At 40.9% G+C, this 22,903-nt stretch overlaps 2 protein-coding genes across 10 annotated transcripts in view; one reads left to right on the top strand and one right to left on the bottom strand.

Annotated features, from left to right (window-relative positions):
* Positions 1-536: 536 nt before the first annotated feature.
* Positions 537-22,903, bottom strand: part of DCP1B (decapping mRNA 1B) — a 53,116-nt gene continuing 30,749 nt past the window's right edge. For both annotated transcript variants that reach the window (XM_023642896.2, XM_023642899.2), the window contains 6 exons: positions 18,146-18,212; positions 15,830-15,965; positions 8,002-8,130; positions 5,635-6,498; positions 3,142-3,387; positions 537-752 (listed from right to left, as the gene is read on the bottom strand). In XM_023642896.2, coding sequence (XP_023498664.1) covers positions 672-752; positions 3,142-3,387; positions 5,635-6,498; positions 8,002-8,130; positions 15,830-15,965; positions 18,146-18,212 — 1,523 coding nt within the window. In that variant the 3' untranslated portion in view covers positions 537-671. The remainder of the gene's footprint in view (positions 753-3,141; positions 3,388-5,634; positions 6,499-8,001; positions 8,131-15,829; positions 15,966-18,145; positions 18,213-22,903) is intronic.
* The window catches only part of CACNA1C (calcium voltage-gated channel subunit alpha1 C), a 680,405-nt gene continuing 678,313 nt past the window's right edge, over positions 20,812-22,903 (top strand). For all 8 annotated transcript variants that reach the window (XM_070270768.1, XM_070270767.1, XM_070270765.1 and 5 more), the window contains exon 1: positions 20,812-21,226. In XM_070270768.1, coding sequence (XP_070126869.1) covers positions 21,088-21,226 — 139 coding nt within the window. In that variant the 5' untranslated portion in view covers positions 20,812-21,087. The remainder of the gene's footprint in view (positions 21,227-22,903) is intronic.

Below are 22,903 nucleotides of genomic sequence, written 5' to 3'. Positions count from 1 at the left end.
ATTCGGAAGCAGAGGCAGGCATATTCTGCTGGTTGGGTCCAAAGGAAATAACATGAACCGGGATAAATGAAGTGTTACTGGAAATCTGGGCCATTTGTGGACTCCTGGAACAACTATCCTCTAGAAACTAGCTATAAATACCTTTAGAAATAATTTCCCTTCAAAGGCCTGGGGAAAACAAGCCAATTGTAAAGGTTTAGTTTGATAAAAGCAAAGTCCCAAGTCCACCAGGTTAGTCTGTGGGGTGACACTGCCCCCTGGTGGTGGGCCTACACTGTGGCACAGGGAGCTCAGCAACAGGGAAATTTGCACTCTGCGTTCAAAGAAAGACTGAACTTTTAACAGACAAGAAACCAAGTTCCCACAAGAGCCCTTCCTACAGAGAGGAGAAGTCTTCTAGAAGTGACCCCATACATGTAAGACAAAAGTAGTTTAAGTTTGGCATTTACTGTGTGATATGAGCAAAGGACTTTTTCTACCCCCTCAATTCTTAGCACCAGGTGTAGGGAAGGATGTGATGAAAAATACAGCTTGACTGAAAAAAGTCAGAAACATTTACTTCATATTACACATACTTTTTAAAAAGGCAGAAACATTTAGGGTGACACCACTTGACAGGAAAGAACCTTGCGCTGGAGGACCTTGAAAATCAGTCTCAACATGTTTTGCTTTCACAGAGTCTTTTTCATGGCTGCTTGTGTCATGCTGAAGAGATAAGCTTCATAGATGATATTTAAGAAGTTGTCGTCATTCTGGAAAACAAAATCAAAAGACCCAAGGGAATACGATTTGGTTGGCAGAAACAAAAGGTTGCCCTGTCTCGGAGCTGAACTAGCATTTTGATCCTAAGAGGCCCCTCTCTACCTGTCCGCTCTAACAGCTGGCGGTTTTTATTTGCATCTGTGAATGCTAAGTGGGGCTGAAGGCAAGGCAGGTTTCCGGTGGTATGTGAAGTAGCAGGTGCTCATCACCTACAGCACAGATGGGCAGCCCGGCCATGTGGAGGATGGACGAGGTCTAGTCTGAGGAGCCTGGTAGGCTGCGCGAAAGGACGCAGGGCCCCAACAGCAGGCTGGACCGGGAGGAAACGGTCCAGGTGAGCGGCTCCTGGAGGTTAGTTAGGAGACTGCTGTGGTTCTCAAATCTCCTCCAAGTCTCTTACGGTGCGCATACTTATTTGGGGCATTAGTTAAGGTTTTATTTGCAATGTGCTTCACTGGTGCCTCATCAAAGCCCGTATAGTTCTCCCATTAGTCATGGAAAGTTTTTGGTCTTGGAAACGGGTAGCAGTTAGACCGGTGTCTCTGGGCTCTTTTGCCTGGCTAAGGGCTGAGGGAGAATCTTGGGTTTCATCAGTGGTTTTCTTTGTTTTTAATTCTAGAGACTTCTCCCTCCCACGCGAATCCTTTAAAGCTTTAGCAATTCACCCACATTTACACTCCCCCTTCATTCCTTCTTGGCACCCCACACACAGAGTTAGCATTATTCTCACGGAATGAAAGGAACGCTGTTATCCCTGTACTTCCTACAAAGTAGCCACAAAGTCCCTACGAATGAGACTGTGTCTTCCCGACAGGCGAAGACTAAAAGCAGGCTGCCTGCAGGACTGCTACCAGCTCCACAGAAGATGCTGTCCAAAACACGGGCGAAGCGAAACGTCCGGCAGAGCGCGGAGGAAACGGAGTGGGAATTATATAAATACCATTCCTAACCGGCAATGTACAGGGACTTATCCAGACTTTCAGAGTCTTGGCACCTGCACAGAGATCTTTGGAACAATGTGGTTTAAATGGAATGAGCCAGAAAAAAATGGAACTTTAAATTTCCAGTTTGGGTTTTTTCTTGATTGCTCACAGAAAGGAAGTTTACAGCTGTCCTATGTGAGTCCTCATGAAATTATCCTGAGTGACTTAGAGAGGTGAGCAATACTTCTACCCTGATGTTCTGGTTGGGACGGCCCAAGCGCCCGCTGAGGTCTTCAGCAGACTGTGCTGCTGCTTCCGCTCAGACGCTGATTTCCAGCCTCCAGTCCTTTGCTTCTCTCTAAAATACACTACTCTTAGGAAATGTTTTCACTAATAGAGACCACTGTCTTTTTCAGTAGCATGGGACAGCTGCAGAAGCACCAGCCTGCTCTCTAACAGCCATCTGAAGCGTAAGCAAAGGACCACAAACATTTCCTTAAAGACTCTCTAACAGACTGAGGCGTCTGAAGGCAGTCTAGATACAGGCATTCTGCTTTTCAAGGCCTGTCGTTTATTTTTTGGGTGTGCTCTGCAGGTGAACTGCTGAAAGAGCTCCCAAGGCGATCTTCACAACATCCTTGCTCCTACTGCGGCCCCCAGGCCAGTGCGGTGGGAAGGAGCGCATGAAGCCAGATGGAGCTGAGTCCCTGCTCCACTAGTTACTAGTGCTGTGATGTTGGGCCAGTCAGTTAGCGTCAGTTTCCTTGTCTCTAACAGAAGAAAAATAATAGAGTCATTGTGTAAGGACTAAGTGCAGTCATGCGTGTAAAGCACTTAAAAGACGAGCCTGGCACAGAGCTCCAGGTACATATTAGTGGTTACTGTCATTATTATTCAGAGAGGCTGGGGAGACACATGGCTGACAAGAAGTGCCCTCCTTCCAGCCTGTCTTACTAGCAGGTTTCAGAATTATTTGTAAAATATGCCCTCGGAAGCCAGAGCTGTTACTTGCTTCCTGACCCGTTTCCTCCTCCTCCTTGTTCAACAGTCTGAACAGGCAGCTTGAACTTTCCACTAACTGCTGCCGCTTGCTCAAGACGGCTCTTGCATCTATTTCCCACTGGGGAGCTCTTGGTGTGGGCACCCTGCAGCACCTAGAACCCTCTCGGTGGGTGTTTAATTATATGGTAAGTGCTTCCTTCTTCTCTGACAGGCCGCTGCTTGGAAGACTTAGTCAACCCTCCAAATTACAAACTTCTTGAGGAAGTGAGCCTCCCAAAGCCACAGGTAGTATTCTGAATTTCAGCCAGCTAACTGAGCACAGAAGCCATCGGGGTTTAGGAACAGTATTCTGGGGGCGTACTAAGTAGGATAACTGAGTCTTTATATCACAGTGGCAACCAATAGGTCAGCAGGATCGGTAAGGGTAAGAAGAGGGACGACGCGGCCCTCCCACCTGAACGAGGTACAGCAGTGCTTCCTGAAGTTGGAGCTTGGTGAGCGGGCTGCTGGTGATCACAGAGGGCTCTGGGCTCTGCAGAGGCAGGAGGCTGGTGGAGGCAGCAGCTGGTTCTTGTTTTCCCAGGGGCAAAAGCCCACTCTCCCTCTCCTTTGTTGGGACATAGGTGGGTTGTGTGAACACCATGGGGGACATGAGCAGAGAAGGAGCCACCGTAGCAGGGATGCGTTGAGGTGAGATGACCTGCGCACAGCAAATACAGACACAGAGGGCAGGAGTAAGTAGCAACTCAATGAAACGAACAGTATAAAGAGTCCCTTTGCTTGCAAGAGTGCATATAAACGAGTTTAAATACTAACTGCTCACAGCTCCACTGGGTGGGAAAAGCTTACAGGAGAACAGACTCCCCTTCACTTCTCTCTCTTTTCCTCCGTCGTTACTAAGCAGCTCCCGCACAGCCTGCGGTGGTGATTATTGCTGTCATCGCATACAAAGCTTGGCCTCTAAGTAATACTTTACTTTCCTGGTTTACTATCATCACCTGGCACACACACTCAGGACTGCTGGCCTCTTCCTCAGGGCTAGTTGTCCACTACTCTGACCTAAAGGCCCAACAACCCACGTGAGCTGTTGTGCTAGTCGGGGGCACCCCCCCGCCCCACTCCTGACTTCACGTGGAGGAAGTGCTGTGAGAGCAACACTCCGGGCTCGCTCTGCCTCCCACTCACCCCTCACCAGGGGCAGGTGTGACTATCAGGTCCTTTCCTGATAGGCTCTGCCTGCTTGCAGAGAGCACACACTGTCTCCTTCTCCATGCTGCAGTTTTGGGGGCACACCCCTGGGGTTGGTATTGCCCAGTACCACCAGTGACTTGTATTTCCGGGCAAGTGTGTCTACCTCAGTTGGCAAACAGACTTAAAATCAAGTTTTCCAATAGCTTTTCCAGTTATGCCAGTGACATCTGACTGGCTCCTACAGCTCTCTCTCATTTGTTTCTAACTTGGTGAGAAAAAAGAATGTTATTCATCAGCCTCCTAATGCCCCCACAGAACCCACGAGAAGAGGGGCATAAAGACCAGCAATCTAGAAGCTGCTGTAATTTTGCAATCACTCCCTCAGTATCTTTTTGGGCAGAAACTATCCTAGAGGAAGGTAGGTTGTTTGTTTCTTTTAACTGTCCCTATTTGCTATTTTGAGGGCAGATGCTCCCTGAAGGAGGATTCCCAGCACCGTTAACAGCACAGTGTGGGCTGACAAAATGTGCACCTTCTTACTCGGCTCTCCACGCTTGCGAGCACCAAAAAGAAAAGAGAATTGTGCATGCAGAAGTTTATGTCAAACTATTAACCCAATTTTCCTAGTGTCCAATCTAAATCATCAAAGAGAAAAAAAGCAGATACAAAAAACGGGGACATACTACATTGAAATATTACATTGAAATAACAATGCGGGTGAGTGACAAGCATTGTTTCTACAGCAGTGGTACTTAATTTGAGAGTTTAATGAATAGCAAACAAGAACACTTTGCCTCAGGGTCTCACATACACAAAGGCTTATACTACATGCCTATGATCTTTGTTTTCAAAAAAGTGAAAGATATTTGAGGAACCCTTATGAGCTACTTGCCAAAAAATGACAAAGGGACCAATGATGATATATGTGATAAGTTGGGACAGGGTCCTAATTTTCAAATGAAATTCATTTTCAATGAATTTGTATCAATCCAGATAGAAAAACGCCAGTCAGGTCTGCAGGTGTCCCTACAGGCGATGGGACAGTGTGTGGTGCTCTCACTGTCGCACGCTCCTGATGAATGCAGGACCATCTTCCTCGAAGGACAGAATATTTCTAAAAATGACAATATTTTCCTCTCTCTGGCTACTTGTTTAAATGGCATACTTATCCCTCTCTTGATCTTTATTAAGCTAGACTGGCAATGTCAACAAGAATAGGCTGCCCCTTTAAGGAGTTATGATAAGTTTTTTCTGTTGACTTCAGGCACCCACACAATGGGGGCTCTGTAAAGGTGGGGAGTCTCTCTCTTCAGCACTAGTCACCCTCATGTAGCACAATGCCTGGCACGCAGTAAGTGCTCAGAAACAGTCACTGAATACATGAATGAGCGATAATTTACCGTGGACTGAAATAACAAGAGAGGTCAGATGTCTGGTGTCCCAGAGCGGTTTCAGAGAGACCATAAGTTTCCGCAGTCAAAGATAAGGGTTTCTCATGTTCACGTCCATGTCTTCAGACCTTCTAACACTGTGAAGATTAGATCTACAAATAAAGTATCTCTAAAAGGAGGGAAGCTCCCAGACGGCTAAGCAAGGAGTCTCTCCCAGGCAGAAAGTTAAGGTGACAGTGAGATGCACAGACATGGCTTCTGGCACCCCATTCTAAACAGAAATGCCCCTAGAGCACAGAAGCTGATTTTCAATCTCATGCACGATAACCAGACCCTCCCCTGGCCCACCCCTGGGAGGTATTTACCTGAAAGAGAGGAGCCTGCCTCTCTGTGCTGGATGTCTTGTCGGTCCAGGATGCCAAGGGCTTCCCTGCTCCAGAGCTCTGAGTGACCACAGGGAACTTCGCTGCCAAGGCTGGTCGGGGAGCCGCATGCAGGTGCTGCTCCTGCTGCACAATCTGAAGCTTTCTCAGTAACTCTTGAGGGGAGATCACTCCAGAGCTGCTAGGCTGATTGTCAGGGACGGGGAGCGTTTGCGCTGGGAGTGTGGACCGTTCTTTTCCATGAGCCTGGTGTCCTAGTGTCTGAGGTGGAAGGGAGCCATTGAAATACACCAGTTGTGCCTGAGCCAGCCCCTGTGGTGGAGCTGCAGGGGTGGCAGCAGTGACAGTTCTGCTGGAGTTCGGGGCAGCTGAGCTAGCAGGTGCTGGTGTCCTAGCACTGTACTTGTTCACTGCCCCTGGGGCACTCTGAAGCTTCTCTAACAGGTTCTGAGTTCTGGAAGCACTCTGTACAGAATGAGAAGTGCCAATGCTATGGGGGGACCCCGGCTGGACAGATCCAGTAAAAACTTCCCTAACAGAAGAGGTACTGCCATTTTTGTGGGGCCGGTTTTCAGGCAGCTCTGACAATGGATGGAGGTCGACACTCCTGACCATGAGTTTCTGAATGGCCGGACAGAGCTGCTTCTCGATGGGAGGTGAGTGTCTTCTGGGTTCCTCATAGGACAGGGAGCGTACAACTCCCTGCCGAATTGGAAACTTCTCTTGCTGTGGCTGCTGCTGCTGGTGGAGGGACTGTGGGAGCCCCACAGCTTCCTGACATGTAGCTTTGTCCTGCTTTCCAAAGAGAGCTGTCAAGGACAAGTGTTGGGGTTCAGAGTCTAAGGTCTGGAAAAAATAAAAATACCTGAAAATGGGTCTACATACAACTTGGTTATATAGAAGGCTATAAAACATAACGTACCTAACCAAGAATTTCTTCTACTTACAAAGATCAATTAGAGAGGATGAAACACTTAATTATGATGAACTTTACAAAAATGAGACCTCCTTTTTAATGTCAAAAATCTTCACAGCATTCCCCACTACTGCTCCCAAGACAGCTGTTATATTTTGGTGTCTGCTGATTGACAAAATAGGCATATGATCCTTGATGGACCTGGGGTTCACAGATTGGAGGCCACTATGTCCAAACTGTATACACTAAAAGGTAAATAACCTCTTCAACAGGAAGTCTATCTCATCCTGCAAAGTACAAGGAGACACGGAGAATACACAGGAATGTGAGGAGTTCAGAATACCCAGTAGCCTTTCGAAGACTTACAGAAATTTAGGGCTGGAAAGAAATGTAAGTCATTTAGTCTAACTTGAACCTTTCAACTATATACCAGTAGCTTTAAAAAAATTGCCAAATACATGAACTCCACCTTGGCCGGGCCAGTTACAAAAGCTCTTTCCTTTCTGCTCTACAGCACCTCTTCCTCTTTCTGAGGCTTTCTCTATTGTCGGGCTAAGAAAACATGAGCTTCATTCTAAAGCCTAAAGCTGGCTTCTGTATGAAAATAAAAAATTCCCATGGAAAGCAAACAATAAAAGCTAAAAGATAATTAGAAAAGACTTATTTTTTAAAAAATTCAATACAAGACTTTCATTAGTCAGTCTTTATGTCTTTTGGCTCCATGTTCATTTTCAAAATTGATTTAAACTAATTCCTTAAAAAAAAACCTTTAATGAGAAATAACCATAAAAAATGGAAACAGACCCATTATGTTTACAATCAATAATGGCACTCACAGATTAGCAATTTTGTTAATGCTGTACTACTCTGAAAAATACATACTCATACAAAAACTGCTATTATATTTATATTTTAGATGCAAGCACAATGACAAATCGTTGGGTCTAAAGGGGAATTTTATACCACTCCTTAGAATAGGAATCCCCTTCTCTGTACAGAGTGCCTAGCATTGTACCTGGTACAAAGGAGGTGCTCAGAAATGTTACACTGGATTTTGTTGCCTTGGTTGTCATTCTCTCAGTGGCCTTGGGAAACCAACTATCTACCTCAGAAGAATATGGGCCTGATGGGTGATATTCCTGTCAGCTCTATGTTATTAGTTGTCATTTTTTTTAAAATACACTATCCTCAAAGGATTCAAGTCCAGAAGAGATTAGCACAGAGTATGGTAAATGCCAAAAGAAAAAATTTTAACCCCTTTCTAGGAAAAGTAAATTATTTATAATGAAAAAATCTAATTTGACATCTCTTTCTTGGATTTACCTTAAGGTATCCTTGAAGAGTACCAGGCCCTCCCTTGACTATGCTCTGGGTAGAAATTCTTTAAGAGTCCTATAGAGACACCACAAAGGAAAAGCAGAGGACGTCGTTACCTGGCTGGGCCGAGGGATGCGCTGTTGCTGGTTTTCACTGGGCTTCACTGGAATTGGTTTGATGAGATTGGGGTTGTCATAGATGGCAGATGAACTGGTTATCTTTTTTGGCTCAGAGCAGGTTTTGCACTGGAATGGAAAAAAGAACTCAATTCTGGTGTAAAAGGAGGTTTAATCTTCTTAAAAGAACATACCTTCTCGCTCTTTATTTTATCTAATTAGTAGCTATTTTTTTGATGGATTTTCATGTACCAAGAAAAATCCCTTAATTTCCTCGGATATGAGCTATACTTGAGTATAAATCGAATTCAAATTTAATTTTTCTTAGTTGCACAATTCAGTGCCTTAAAATATTACCAACAACATCAGCCTTTGACTGACAGGCTCTTAGATACTTGGATACTTGGAAGGCTAGAGATACGTGCAAGAAGGACTAGTTTAAAAATACAGAGTCTAATGCTTTTCAGTAACAAACAATGACAGAAACTACTCCTGAAATAACATGTCTAGACTGCAGCAGGGTTTTATTTCCTGATTAGCAGTTGACTTAAAACTAGAGAGATGTATCCTCAAAGCAAGGAAACCTTTTTGGTCTACAAACCAAAAAGTGAAGCTGATTCAAACCACTGATTTAAAAATTACTAACATCATCTTTACTTAATAAATGACTTCTTGCATAAACAGAATAATTCAAATCTGAGTGTTCTGAGCCACTCACTACAAATTAGAATTTCACAGAGAAAGAGACAAGAGACAAGCCTCATCATTTCAAATACTGAATCATTATCATACATTAATCTAACCAACCATGCAATTGCTAACACAGTAGCATTCATAACAAAAAGAGCACAGCAATGATATCAGTGTCTACCTTGTTAACACTGAATAAAACTGAATAGAAAAATGCCACCTTCTGTATTATAGACTCTCTACAGCACTGTTAGTTTCAGCTGTACAGTCAAGGCCTTGGGCCAGAAAATATTTCACACTGTCTCTCACACGGAATGAGCCATAAACACAATCTGGTCCCTTAGGAACCCAAGGTTCACAACGTTTTTTACAGTGATTGGGATGTATTTTCTAATTCAAGGACATAAGGACATGGGGTCTCCTAGACTCGTATTCACGTACATTTATAAAGTTAAAGCACAAAAGACTAATTATCTTCTGAAAGAAAACACACTATAAGTATTAAAAGTAGACGTCTCTGGGTTACAGGATTATGGGTAATTTTTATTTTCTTTTTTATACTTTTTTGAATTTTCTCATTGAACATCAAAAGACAATAATTTCTTCAATTTCATAAATAAGTCACAGCTTTATCTAGAAAAGAACTATGAATTCTTGCCTTAAACCACAAAACACAAAATAATCTTAAAACACAGAATAGTCACTTCTGAATACTGAGAACCTAACCATGCAACCTACAGATCATTTCTGGCCCTGGCTCTTTCTTACTGAGGTTTTGCTATTTTATTGTTCACTTGCCTCTCAATTAGAAGGGAAGAGGTGAAAGGAGATGAAGCTCAAGTTAACAGCATTGCTACTTTACAGCAGATTCACAGAAAATTGTTTCTTGGGGGAGAAAACACAAAATATTGGCCCAAATAAGATTTTCAAATTATTTTATTATCTTCAGGTAAAAAGTTATATCTGGTGTCACTAGGCTTCACTTTGACCAATATCATATACCTTCAGCTCAAAATGTTTCCTCCTCTTACTTTTTGGGATTTTCATAAATTTAAGAATTTTAGAGTTGGAAAGGATCTCAGAAGTCATTTAGTGTAATACTTATCCAGAGAAGTGAAATTCTTTTATAATATCTCCAGTATGTAATCAGTCTTTTCTTGAATACTTCCAATAATAGGAAATTCACTTCCTCACAACACGAATTCTGAGGAAAAATTTTGTTTTCTTTCTCTTTTGTCCTCTTTCCATTTCCTCCCTCTCCTGTACCTAAGAACCATTTTATTCATGATCTCCACATTTTCTGAAATGTCTGAGGGTGGGGGGAAGGGGAGATACACAAACGTAAGGCAAATACAGGAACGGTTTATACAACGCAATGGAAGTTTACAGTGGGACATACACATCTGGTTGATCCTGAAATCACACGGCGGACAAAGAATGTTTGAAACGGGCATTGAAAGGCTGATCATTTGTTGATGCTAAAGAAGGAAAACGGAGGGCATGGGAAAAGGCATGAAGGCACTTTCAGGAAGAAAAACTGTTCTTGGGTTTAGTAGGAGTTTCAACTATCTGTAGGGGCAGTGGGAGGAAGGCGGTGGGGTCAGAAGAAGATCTGGGGCCATGCTATGGAATGCTGATGAGTCTAAGGGTTCACAGACTAGGCAATGAGAAACCAGGGAGGAGTCAGAGCAGAGAAGTAACGTGATCATGTAGGTGCTTCGAAAGGTCACATTACGTCATGTGGCTGTTACGGCAGAAGGAATAATTCCTTCTGTTATTTAACTCACACGTGGAGCAATTAACATCATGCATATAGCATGTACTTGATTTTATAGAAAAACAATCTATACACTGATCAAACATCTGCACTTCATGTCAACACTGTAACAACCAATCTGCGGGGACATAACGATGACAGAACATTGTTTTGACTTCAACAAGTTAATAGTGTAGTGGGAAAAGTTGACTTAAACATAGTAAATAAGGAAGAATGAAATAAGTTCTAAATAGTAATAGACTGGTAAGTTCAGTGGAGAGAATAATTAATTTGAATGAAGAGATCTGAGAAAACTCCATGTAAAAAGTGGCATTTTAACTAGGCCTGAAAAGATATGTAGATTCTGAACGGCAAAAAAAATGAGAGGAAAAATATTCCAAGTTGTAGGAATAGTATAAAATGATGGCCCAAATTAAGCCTCCAAAACCACGTATGAATGTCTCTGAGTGTGTGTGTGTTCTGTGTTCTTTTACGAGGCAGTCAGTCAGCTGTGGGTACAGGAGGAGACACTGGGGAGGCTCAGGAAATACAGTTCACTATATTCACAGGTCCTGGAGACAGGGGCACAGCACCCTACACAGGGCCACCTGGCAAAGCCTTACGGTGGTCAGGAGGCAGAAAGCAGGAGCGAAGGGAAAATTGAGGTTAGAGCCTTTACTGGGTTTCTGCACCTTAGGATTGGCTAGTTTGAATAATTCCAGTGGGCTCTAAACTGTAGGAGTGGTCCCTAGTTGCCTGACCTGGCCCTGAGAGGGTTAAGACAGAGGAAGCTGGCCTCCTGGGGTGCATGGGACAGACAGGGGAGGGAAGGCCTGGGCTGGTTAGTTTGCATCAAAGGCACGCTCCTGGCTGGGCCCTGTGCTGTCTCTAAGAGCTGGTAAGCCAAGGGAGGGGCAGTCTCTCCCTAACCAGAAGATTTTAAGATGTCAAAATACCGTAAAATATAAACAACACAACATGTGTGTGTGTGCTGAGAGGAGGCAGGGAGAAGAAAGGGAATAATTTTTGTTCAATATTTACATTTATTATTTATTGGTCACTGTTATGCTGTCTTCACAAAACCCAAGTCCTAGATTTAAGATTAATCTTTAGTGTGCCTAACATAGTACAATTAGTAAAGTATAATTGACTAGTTGCCAAGTCATTAGGATATCTTTTAATAACTGTTGAAGAAGTAAACAAAATTAAAAAACTCATACAGTCATGTATCACTCAACGATGGGGACATGTTCTGAGAAATGCTTGTTAGGTGATTACATCATTGTGCAAACATCATAGTGTGTACTGAAGGGAAACAAAATTTGCCACCCCAGAATGTGTCTCTCTCACATGAGGATTATTTTAGGCTGATTATCTTTACAAAACAAAAGACTCCGAAAGTTTTTTTGTTACCTCCCCCTTAACTGCCTAAAAGAATTCAGATTAAAAAAAACTGTTTCAGGTCCGGCCTGGTGGCGCAGCGGTTAAGTGTGCATGTGCCCCTTCTCAGCGGCCTGGGGTTCGCTGGTTCGGATCCCGGTGCGGACATGGCACCGTTTGGCAAAAGCCATGCTGTAGTAGATATCCCACGTATAAAGTGGAGGAAGATGGGCACGGATGTTAGCTCAGGGCCAGTCTTCCTCAGCAAAAAGAGGAGGATTGGACGTAGTTAGCTCAGGTCTAATCTTTCTCAAAAAAAAAAAAAAAATCTGTTTCAGGAAGCGAGCTATCACCTTGGCATCACATGAACTAGGTGGTAGGGAGGGAGGAACCTAGAAAAGCTTGTTTGTTGGGCTCCCTTCTGTGTTCTTCTGTTTCTGTGTGGCCAAACACTTGTTTTCCAAACATTTGCTCCTTTTCACTTACTTGTGAATTGCTTTCCTTCCCTTTGAAGTCCCTGACTCTCCCCATCCCCAACATCCTCCCTTCTGTGTTCTTCTGTTTCTGTGTGGCCAAACACTTGTTTTCCAAACATTTGCTCCTTTTCACTTACCTGTGAATTGCTTTCCTTCCCTTTGAAGTCCCTGACTCTCCCCATCCCCAACATCCTCTCTCGTCTTTAGCTGAGGGTGGTATTTAAGGAGAGAACTTCAGTCATTTTGGTGAGTTACTTGGTTTTCCTGGGTTTCTCCCAGGTATACATGCTATTAAATTTTTGTTTGTTTTTCTCCTATCTGTCTCATGTCAATTTAATTCTTGGACCAGCCAGAAGAACCTAGAAGGACAGAGGAAAATGTCTTCCTCTCGTACAGTACTTACACAAACCTAGATGGTATAGCCTACCACACACCTAGGGTATATGGTACTAATCTTACGGGACCACTGTCATAACCTGTGGTCCGTCGTTGACCAAAATGTTGTTATACAGCACGTGACTATGCAAAAACGGTTGTTAATGACAGAAACTGGGATTAAAGCATCTCTGTCCAGGCTCCATGACAGGATAATGAAACTGTGGTTTATTCATCTTCATATTCATATTCATATGCACTGATTCATTCGACAACCATTTATTTAGCACTTATGTGCCAGGAACTTTGAAGAAGACGAGGGATATAAAGATGAATAAGGGATGTTCTTTGTACTCAAGGAGCTCACAGTCAATCAAGGATGAATCAACAACAAATTTAAAGGCATACTGAAGAAACTTGGTCAATTGTCCTCTAGTACGTCTCACTTTGTTCAAGATTTTTCTGATTGCTTCCTTGTGGGGTCATTTAATTTGTTTTTCTACCTGCCCTTCTAACCTCCTCCCTTTCATTTTCTGTAAACTAGAAAGTTAGCATGTAAGACTGAGATCAGGATCAACTCTTCTGGCAAGAATATTTCAAGGTGGTGCTATATATTTCACACTATATCGCATTAGGAGGCACACAATGTCTGGTTGTTCAACTTTTAATGATGCTGATCAGTGGGTTCAGGTGGTGGCAGCCTGATCCTTCCCTGGTCAAGTTTCCATCAACCTATCTTCATAAGATAAACATTACTGATGATCATTGCCTGACTCAGTTATTTCACCAGGGTGTTTTTAAGTTCTATCTACATTTAACAGCTAGAATTCTTTGGTAGAGAAGAACTTTCCCTCATCAACCAGGATTATCTGGTTATTCTGAAATATGGTCCATACTGGCCAGGCAAGATAAACCCTTAATTCTTAATACCAATTTTCAGAGGAAGGAGTTGGTGTCCTACTACCTCCAAGGATAGCCACTAATTATTTTTTATTTTGTTTCTTATTTTCAATCTGCTTGCTCTCTCTCATCACTACAAACTCATAGGTTTTATATATTCAACGTGTTTCAATCCACTGAAGTCATTCTTATTGATGTTAGAATTTGACGCTTTGGTCAGTGGTTCCTTCAAGCTGACTACTGTACCCCTTTCACATGACCCTATTTGTTTGACTTTCCTGTCCCAGACCTGTAGTCAGGAATTTCCTTAAAGAGCCCTGATACCTTCTAGGAGAGAAGAGTATTTGGAAAGAATAATCTGGTGGTTATTGCTTCTGGGTTGTCACTCATTTCTAAGTCTTTTCAAGAAAAGAGTTAAGAACTACATATTTAAGAAACAAAATATGAACTAATTCTGAGAGTTCCACTTAAAATTTAACATTATACAGTGTGAACTTTATTTTTTTCTCTTACACTGAAGGTTTTGTTCTGACCACATAAATACTTATTATATCCCCTGACAGTTGAAAAATTACAATGGCAATATTACTACTAACAATAAAACCATGGAAGAAAGTTTATAATTTCTTTGCAGTAATTTTTGTTCTTAAAATATATTACCCTAAAGGTGTTCAGCTCAAATACTGGGTTCTGAAGCCACTCTCATTTCTTTTCAAAGGAATTATGTCATAATATGATATTCAGTTATATACATTTAATTCAGCTAGTTTCTCAATTCTAGGATTTTTCTTTTCTTTTTTCTTAATGTTATTTTTTGCCCAGGTTTCTAGAGAGTGTTAATCTTTTACCTCTCAATTTTCATAGAAGCACTTTATAAAGTAGGGAAATTGACTTTCTTCCTGTTATTTAGGTGTAAACATTTCTTCTCAGGTTCTCTTTTTTTTTTGAGGACGATTAGCCCTGAGCTAACATCTGCTGCCAATCCTCCTCTTTTTGCTGAGGAAGACTGGCCCTGAGCTAACATCCGTGCCCATCTTCCTCTACTTTATACGTGGGATGCCTACCACAGCATGGCTTGTCCGCACCTGGGATCCGAACCGGCAAACCCTGGGCCGCCCAGAAGCGGAACGTGCGAACTTAACCGCTGCGCCACCGGGCCGGCCACTCTTCTCAGTTTTTATATCTTTTTACTTTGCTTTTTCTTTTTAAACCATGTAAAAAAATTAGTTTTTACTTTTACGTAGCTGAACTAATTGCTTTTGGGTTTTGAAGTATAGTTAGGAAGATTTCTCCTTTTCCAAATTACAAAGAAACCCATAGAAGTTTCTTCTGGTACTTGAATGGTTGTACTTTTACATTTAAATTTCTAATACATTTGGAATTTCTCCTGGTATATGGTATGAGGTACAGACCCAATTTTGTATTGTTCCAAATTTGGAAAAATCCATTCTACATCATTTATTTAAAAATCCATTCAAATAACTGATTTGAGATTTTCATCTTTATCATATCCTAAATTTCATATACCTTAGGGTCTCACTTTGGACTTTTTCATCTGTCCCATTGGGCTGTGTGGCTATCTGTGCGTCGATACCATCAACACGATCCTGTTTTAAGTATTTAGGCTTTAATGTCTTACTATCACTGGTGGGGCTTGCTCCCCTCTTCTCTCCCACGCAAGACTGCTCTTCTTTCCCAGGGTTTCCCAGCTATTCTTCCCTGTTTACTTCTCCACGTTAACCTTATAATCAACTTGTCTGGATCCAGAAAAGAAGAAAAGAAACCACTTTGTATTTGTTTAGGAATCATCTTAAATTTATAGATTAATTTAAGAAGAAGTGAGAGCTTTCAGTTTTATCTTCTAATCCAAGATTAGGACAGATATTTCCATTTGTTCAAGCCTATTTTTACACCTTTCAGGAGTGTTTAAAAGTTTTCTTCCTATAAGTGTTGCTCATTTCTTATTAACTTTATTCCAAAGAATTTTATAATAATTTGTTGCTACTGTAATGGGATCTTCTAGTAAATCTTCTGGTTGGCACCATTTGTACGTATGAAGGCTCCTGATTTCTCAGGCTACGTTTTAATCCACTTAAAAGCAAACAGTTTTCTTTAGCCCACTAAAAGCAAATAATGATTTTATTTTTCATACAATTTTGTTTGGTAGAATTAATAGCACTAAGTCTTTCCCAAAGAGTATGTTCCCACTGTGGAATTTAAGTGTGGATCATAAAGGAGGACAAAAACTCACCTTTGTGTATTCATCTTTGGCCTTGGTGAGCATTCGTAAGATATCGACTTCCTTGCCCTCTCCTGAATTGAGGATCATTGGGGAGATTCCTGCTCCAGCTCCCTGATGGGCTTTCAACTGTTCATATTGAGTTAGGCTAGAAAAATAGAGGGGGAAATCCACAAAGAAAAACCAATTCAACAGAAATGGTTTGTAAAACCATCCAATTCTCACCAGTTGTTTTTATCCTGTTATAATCATATTAGAAATAAGATTGCTTAGGAATTGAAAGAAGAAAAATGAGAGGGGAGGTCCTGAGTACACTGACTAACAGATATGGTCTGGAGAAGGGCTGGGCAAATACCACCTGAAGGCCAAATCTGGCCCACCACCTGTTTTTGTAAAGAAGGTTACAAACACAGCAAGCTCATTTGTTTACGTATCGTTTATGGTTGCTTTCTCACACCAACGGCAGAGTTGAGTAGTTGTGACAGAGTCCACATGGCCTTGCAAAGCCTAAAATATTCACTATCTGGTCTTTTTCAGAAAAAGTCTGCCAACTTATTTAGAACATTTGAAACGACTCATTAATTACTGAAGAAACCCAATTTAGAGTTCTCAAACCCCGAGCAAACTGCATGGCAAATTGAGATTTCCCACCTCGTTCCACAGTGCCTTGAAGTCAAAGCAAGGTTGACTCCAGAAACTCAAGGCCTGGAGTTCTCTGGCGGTTTAGAAACACAGTGAAGATTCCAGTCTAGAAGAGGGGGCATTAAAAACAGAGCAATAAAGAGTGTCATCTGCTTTCCTGCAAACAGGACTGAAGGGAGACCAGCTGCTCCTATACGCTGCGAGATGACACTGAGAAAAAGATTCTTCCTTTTGTGTGCTTTAACTTCAAGCTCAGATTCTTTCATAAATGCCACGAAGTTTATGGCAGAAGAGATCTGAGAATTCATTGAGAGACTGAATTCTAACTGAGGAAGGGCTCAGAGTCCACACAAATCAGGTGCTCACTGCCAGTCAGCAATCATGCCCCGCCCCAGCTGTTAAGAAATCCCTGCAGAACGCTCACGAGTTTAACACGGCCTCTTGGCTGAGCTACAGGGTATTTTTTAACCTATATGAAATCCTGCTATTATTTTCCATCGCACAGTTCACAATAACACAAAGGTTCTAGGAACTGGTTGTTATAGTGGTAAATACCAGTTTGAACACACTTAATCACCACCTGCAACTTGAGCTAGTAGCCTAAAATTAGCTATCACACACTAGATTTTCAGACATCAATCTTTATTTATAAAAAAGTGCTCCCCACATTTCATTTTTGGGGGTCACTTTTTAGTCATTTCCTTGCCCCAGGATTTAAAATAGGAAAAAGCGTTTTTTGCAGATGGAGCTGCTTTGTCAAATCTGTGTGGGCAGCAGCCATACTATGTGCTCAGCTGAGTCCAGTCACTGGCTGAGTACAGCACGGGCAGGAAACTCACCTCATTCTGAGGCTCTAAACCGGCCCCACAAACAGCAGGGAAATAACTGCCTCACAGGGAGCAGCCATGGGGCTCAAGAACTCATCAGAGAGTTGACCAACCGCTGAGGAGACAGCATGCTTATCCGGGCCCTCCTCTCAGGGCAATCAGGGAAGCCAAGAGTGGGAAAGTCACAGGAGTTTGTTTCCCAAAACGCAGAATGGGACAAATCACAAGATATCATGAGATTACAAGAAAGAGAAACTACAAGAAACAGTAACAAAAAAGAGAGAGAGACTGTCTACTGATCACTAAACTAATACTAACTCAGCTATCTCCAAGGAGATTGAAAAGAAAGACTAAGTACTCACAGCCTTTGAGACACAGGAGGAAATTCTGTGTGCCTACGACCATGGATGGGTACGCAGTTAAAGGAAAGTGTTTAGGGTAGGAAGGAAATGAATGATCTTAGGGAATCTGGAGCAGCCTTTTAGAATGGCTCTGAAGGTTCTTTTTACTGATAGACATACTGATAACTTTTCAAAGAAAAGAAGTGCTAATTTACAAACGAGGAAGATATTAAGGAAAACTGCCCTCTGGAACAACTCTTATTACTGATATTTCATACATGCAGACAGAAAACGACATGAACCACTCTACATGATATATCGTATCTACAATTTGTGAAAATGTAAAAAGTTGTTATTGGTGTCTATTTCTCATTTATAAAGCAAGAGTAATGCTTTCCCAACCTCTGCAAAAGGATTGCCGTAAGAGACACACTCTGTTACAACCGGAGTGCAGTCACACACGCAGGAGTACGAACAGAGGCACCAGGTCCTGAGAAGACTTAGCCTTCAGCACTTACTTTTTCATAAGCTCTGCAATTCTTTGGCATTCCTCCTTATCATAGAACCAAATTCCATAAATGGACACTGCAAAAAACACATCAAATTATGAGAATCTTCAGAACTACAAAATGGAAAGAAATTTCCTTACCATCTTGAAGGAAAATACATACTTGTTGAATAAATGAGGCCAATTACTGAAGGTAAAGCTTGAAAACCCAGCACTGGAATTCTTTCAGCCCAAACAGAACTCTGCAGTGTCTAATGCACACACACACATCCAATAAAGTACAGAACTCTGCAGTGTCTAATGCACACACACACATCCAATAAAGTACAGAACTCTGCAGTGTCTAATGCACACACACATCCAATAAAGTACGTTGTCCTTAAAAACACAGCACCTGAACATAACAGGCACTTGGTAAACACTTCTTAAACAAATAAATATAGATCGAAAACGAAGTCAGAATTTCTAAATTCCTTGCTTTGAAACGTCATTGTTTTTATACTTCACTTGTACATTTCATACATGTTTCATCTTTATTTTTAAGTATTAAGAAACCTGATGCACAAATATGGCCTAGAAACCTCTCTACCTTCTCCTTCTCCCAGGAATATGTTAATTAAAAATTGGCTTTTTAAGCTGTAAGTTAGGATAAGGTGCAAGAAAAAATAAAATTCCATAATAAATCTCTGACTTCAAAATGTTTGTACAGAAAACTTAGAACCGCTGAAAGATTAGGTATCACTATGATTTAATCATTTAGTAATAAAAGAAAAATGTGGTATAATATACTGCTATTGATTCATTTAACAATTTTGAAATAAATTATATACTTTAGTGTGTGCCTATCTACATCATTTCTATAGCAAAGCCTAAGCGGTTCCAAAATACACTTATCGATACCTAGTTGACGATCCGGTGGTATTAATCATGTAAGTAATGCATTAACTACATACACATTTTTAAAATCTTCGTTGAAAATAGCAGCAATGTTATCACAGGGCAATGAAAACCAACAAAATATATTTTTAAAAGGAAAACTTTTTCAATTTAAAATTTCAAAACATTTAATTATATGAATATTATTTGGTCATTAAAACAGCTGTGATATTTTAACTACAATTTTTTTTCCCACTCACCTGACCAATGCCTCAGTGTAGAATTTCTGCTTCTTGTCAGTAATGATTCAGATACCAAAAAGTACAAGAAATGGCTTTTTAGTGCTATTTTAAGTAGATATCTTAAAAAGGAACCCTAAAAATCTGAACTACTAACATGGCAAAGGGTGGCAGTGGGGTTTTCAACTTTTTGTACAATGAGTATACCAGGAATCTTGATCTGACCTACCTACACGTGAAGGGGAAAAAGTGGAAAAAACCTTCTGTCTTACTCTTGAACAGGACTACTTCATCCTCTTAGAAATACACATATTCTCCTCTACTACATCGACAATCTTTTGAAAAAAAGAACTGAAGCCTATGTGCTGTGACAGTCTTTATATCAAAAAGAAATCCTTTCATCTCAAGATCATTAAATGTGTATTGGCAACCTTCATTCGAGGTTCTTTTCGGTCCGTCAACATTAACTGCCTACTCTGACTGCCCCCCCCAGGTTCCTACACACTAACATGCGCCCAACCTCATGTTCTCCTAAGTCAAAGTGGACTGGGTCACTGACGTTCGACGACTTAATAAATCGGAATACCTTTATGTGCTTTGGTGGCTTTAATCTTAGTTACAAAACTAGGAGCCTGGTCTATTTTTTAATTACAGTGAAAACTTCCTTTCCTTGGAGACTGAGTTTTCCAAAACTATCAAAGGAGAAAGGTGGTAGCAGGGAAGAAAGACACAGCATAACTAAGAAATCTGAGGCCCAATGGCAGAGGGAAAACCAGCTGTTTGTGTCTCATCAGCAGAACATATTAGCAGAAATGTTTTGGGTGTCATTTTTTTTGATGTTACACATTTGTGGCATTTGACATAAGGAACTAGGTTTTCATAAGGATAGGATGCCAAGGAAACTGCTGATACAAATAGAAAAGCAGTCTGACAATGTCATTACTGTGAGATTACTCAAATGCAGATTGAGGGAGGGAAAATGCTATGAAAACATCTTTCAGACGTCAAAGCAGAATGAAGGAAAGACTGGGTTTGTAGTGATTATTTAAAACATTGTGGAGATTTCTTTAAGGCGACCATTTATCTCTAAAGCAACATGACTTTAAGATTAAAATGGATCATTTTGAAATAGCTCTTTTCATCCCACTTAATTTTTAGTTTGCATATAAAATTTAAATAGCCAAGGGGGGAAAAACAGATTTCCCAACAGACCTGGTTACTGAAATGTAGCACCAAGATAAAATGTAGAACCAGGCCTAATCTTTTTCTCCCTAAAATAGTTTTGCAACTTGAGCTGCATTCCACGGAAAGGCGCCGTGCACAACATTAAAGTGCACATTCCAACTGAAGTTTTCTGCGCCTCTTAGGCCCAAGGCCTACCAACCCCTGGACAAACCTATCACTCTTCTCCACAAGAGGGGATATCAGAGCCGCTTGTGGTGATGTATAAAAACCAGAGACCATCATGCCTCAGGGAGGTGATGAGCTGACAGGCTGACAGAAACCATTCACTTCACATTTCAATCTCAGCTTTCCTGTAAAGGCATTGGGTGAGAGGCCCATCTTTACGCAGGCTGTGAGCGCAGAAGGGAAGAAAGAACAAGACAAGGCTGAAAAGAACCAAGAAAGAGGGTGTAATTTTCAGGATTCTAAGACAAAGTACTTATTGTAACCTAAATTTGCAGCGAGGTGATATGGCCATGTAAACTTGTGTAGCACTGAAACATTCCTGTGGGAATGGTTTCTAGGTTTTAAAAAATTACAGGGAGAGAAGCTCACGAGCAGGATATTTACTTATTTTTAAAAATCGACCTATTAACACATCTGGAAATTCACCATGTTCCGAGCCTTTGTCCAGCACACTACGCCTGCATATCGGCCGCTTCACAGCCACCCGTCTGCCGAAACAGAGGTGAAGTTTAAGGGCACTTTGGTGCATGAAGCTCAGCTCAACTGTTTCTACATCTCTCCTGGAGGTAAGAAACCTAAAAATGGATAAAGAATAGGAAGAGCATGTTGAAATTTACTCTAAAATATTCTAGTGACACCTACAATGTGTGGCTGCCCCGCTGGAAGGACACATCTCTTTGGCAATCCTCTTTGTATTTAAGGCAGGACCTCCAACAACACAGGTGTCAAATTTTGCCTAAAACTGCACTGTCCAGGTTTATGTCATACTGTGGAAATTCTCAACTGAAAAACAGCAATGTTTGAGGAAAGAGGCAATGCAATGTTGCCTTTCCATATCTACTAAAACACCGATCTTCTACGCTCCTTTTAATTCTACAAGAAAGATTAAGGAAAGCAAAATTTCCATATTAGATTTCAGGCCTCAATATCGTAGGTATACATTGACAAGAAAGAGAGCAAGCTGCTTATATTCGATAATGATATTTTTTCTCTTTTAATTTCTTCCACAGAAAAATCTAAAACTGATCAAAATTTAAGATGCTAGTTAAGAGGTCATTAGAGGCAATATCAAACGTCCTTAAATGCACATATATCTGGAAGCCTCTGATCCTCATTAGCATGATGCACTAGCTCATTCTGGACATTCTTCGGGATCCACCTCATCCTGCTTATGTTCCTAATGAATATGTCTATACAATCTGTTCTTTCAAGACATTTATTATTTGGTCCATATTTTACCCAAAATACCTGTCAACTCCAAATCATGAATGGTAGCTTGTATCATTAACAAGGATGCATGCTAATATTTGTGCAACTTTAAAATATAAGGTATAGTTCCATACAGTAAGCAGAAAATACATAAATACATAAGTGAAGTTTAAATAGACAGGATAAGGATATCTGATTTGGTAATGCTCTCTTTCTTTCTTTTTAAAAAAATAATTTCACTCAAAAGGATAGAGAAATATGTTTTTCTTAGTATGCAGCAAAAAAGGCAGTGAAGTTTTCTCCTTTTACTAGGAAAGCTGTGAATACGTGGCAGTATAAATTATACAAATCTCTTCTCGGCCCTTAAAGATAAACCAAAGTTTTAAAAACTCCTTCAAACCCCATTCCTTTCATGAAGCCTTTCTCAAATAAGTGGAAAAATAATCCAATGTAAGGACCAAGAACATCTAATCATATATTTGGTATAAACACTTGTTTTTGAGACTTTGCTCGAATACAGTATTTCTTGATTTATTGTACCATTTATCTAGTTCAAGTTTTTATAAATTTGATCCCACTGATGATGACTCATTACTGGCATTTGGTAATAAGCATGCACACACAGCTATTACCTTTCTGAAAGATCTCAAGATAGTTTAAAAATTAGAAAGTTAGAACCATGAAGTTTTAGAGCCGGAAGTCAGCTAAAAAGTGTGCAGTTTAATAACCTGTTTCACTAATGAGGAATGTACGGTCTAACAGGTTAAATGACTTAGGCAAAGTCATTTTTTTTGGTTCAATCTGTTTTCTCTAAAATATACCCCTCTCCCAGCTTTACAAATGAAATAAAACAATAAAACAATTTTTATGTTTGACTGATTTGTAGGCTTGATTATAAGAGATGGGAATTAGTCTTTTTTAAACCAAGGTTCATGTGGACTCTCAAAAGGAAAAAAAGGAAAAATGCAGAGAAGGGAGGGAGGAATTGAGTGTGGAAGGAAAGAAAGGAGAGAGGGAAGAAAGAAAGAGGAAGG

This window comes from Equus caballus, chromosome 6, assembly GCF_041296265.1.
Source record: "Equus caballus isolate H_3958 breed thoroughbred chromosome 6, TB-T2T, whole genome shotgun sequence".
NCBI classification, from domain to species: Eukaryota; Metazoa; Chordata; class Mammalia; order Perissodactyla; family Equidae; genus Equus; species Equus caballus.
Note: the sequence above shows the minus strand (reverse complement) of the source record. Positions and strands in the feature narration are given on the sequence as shown.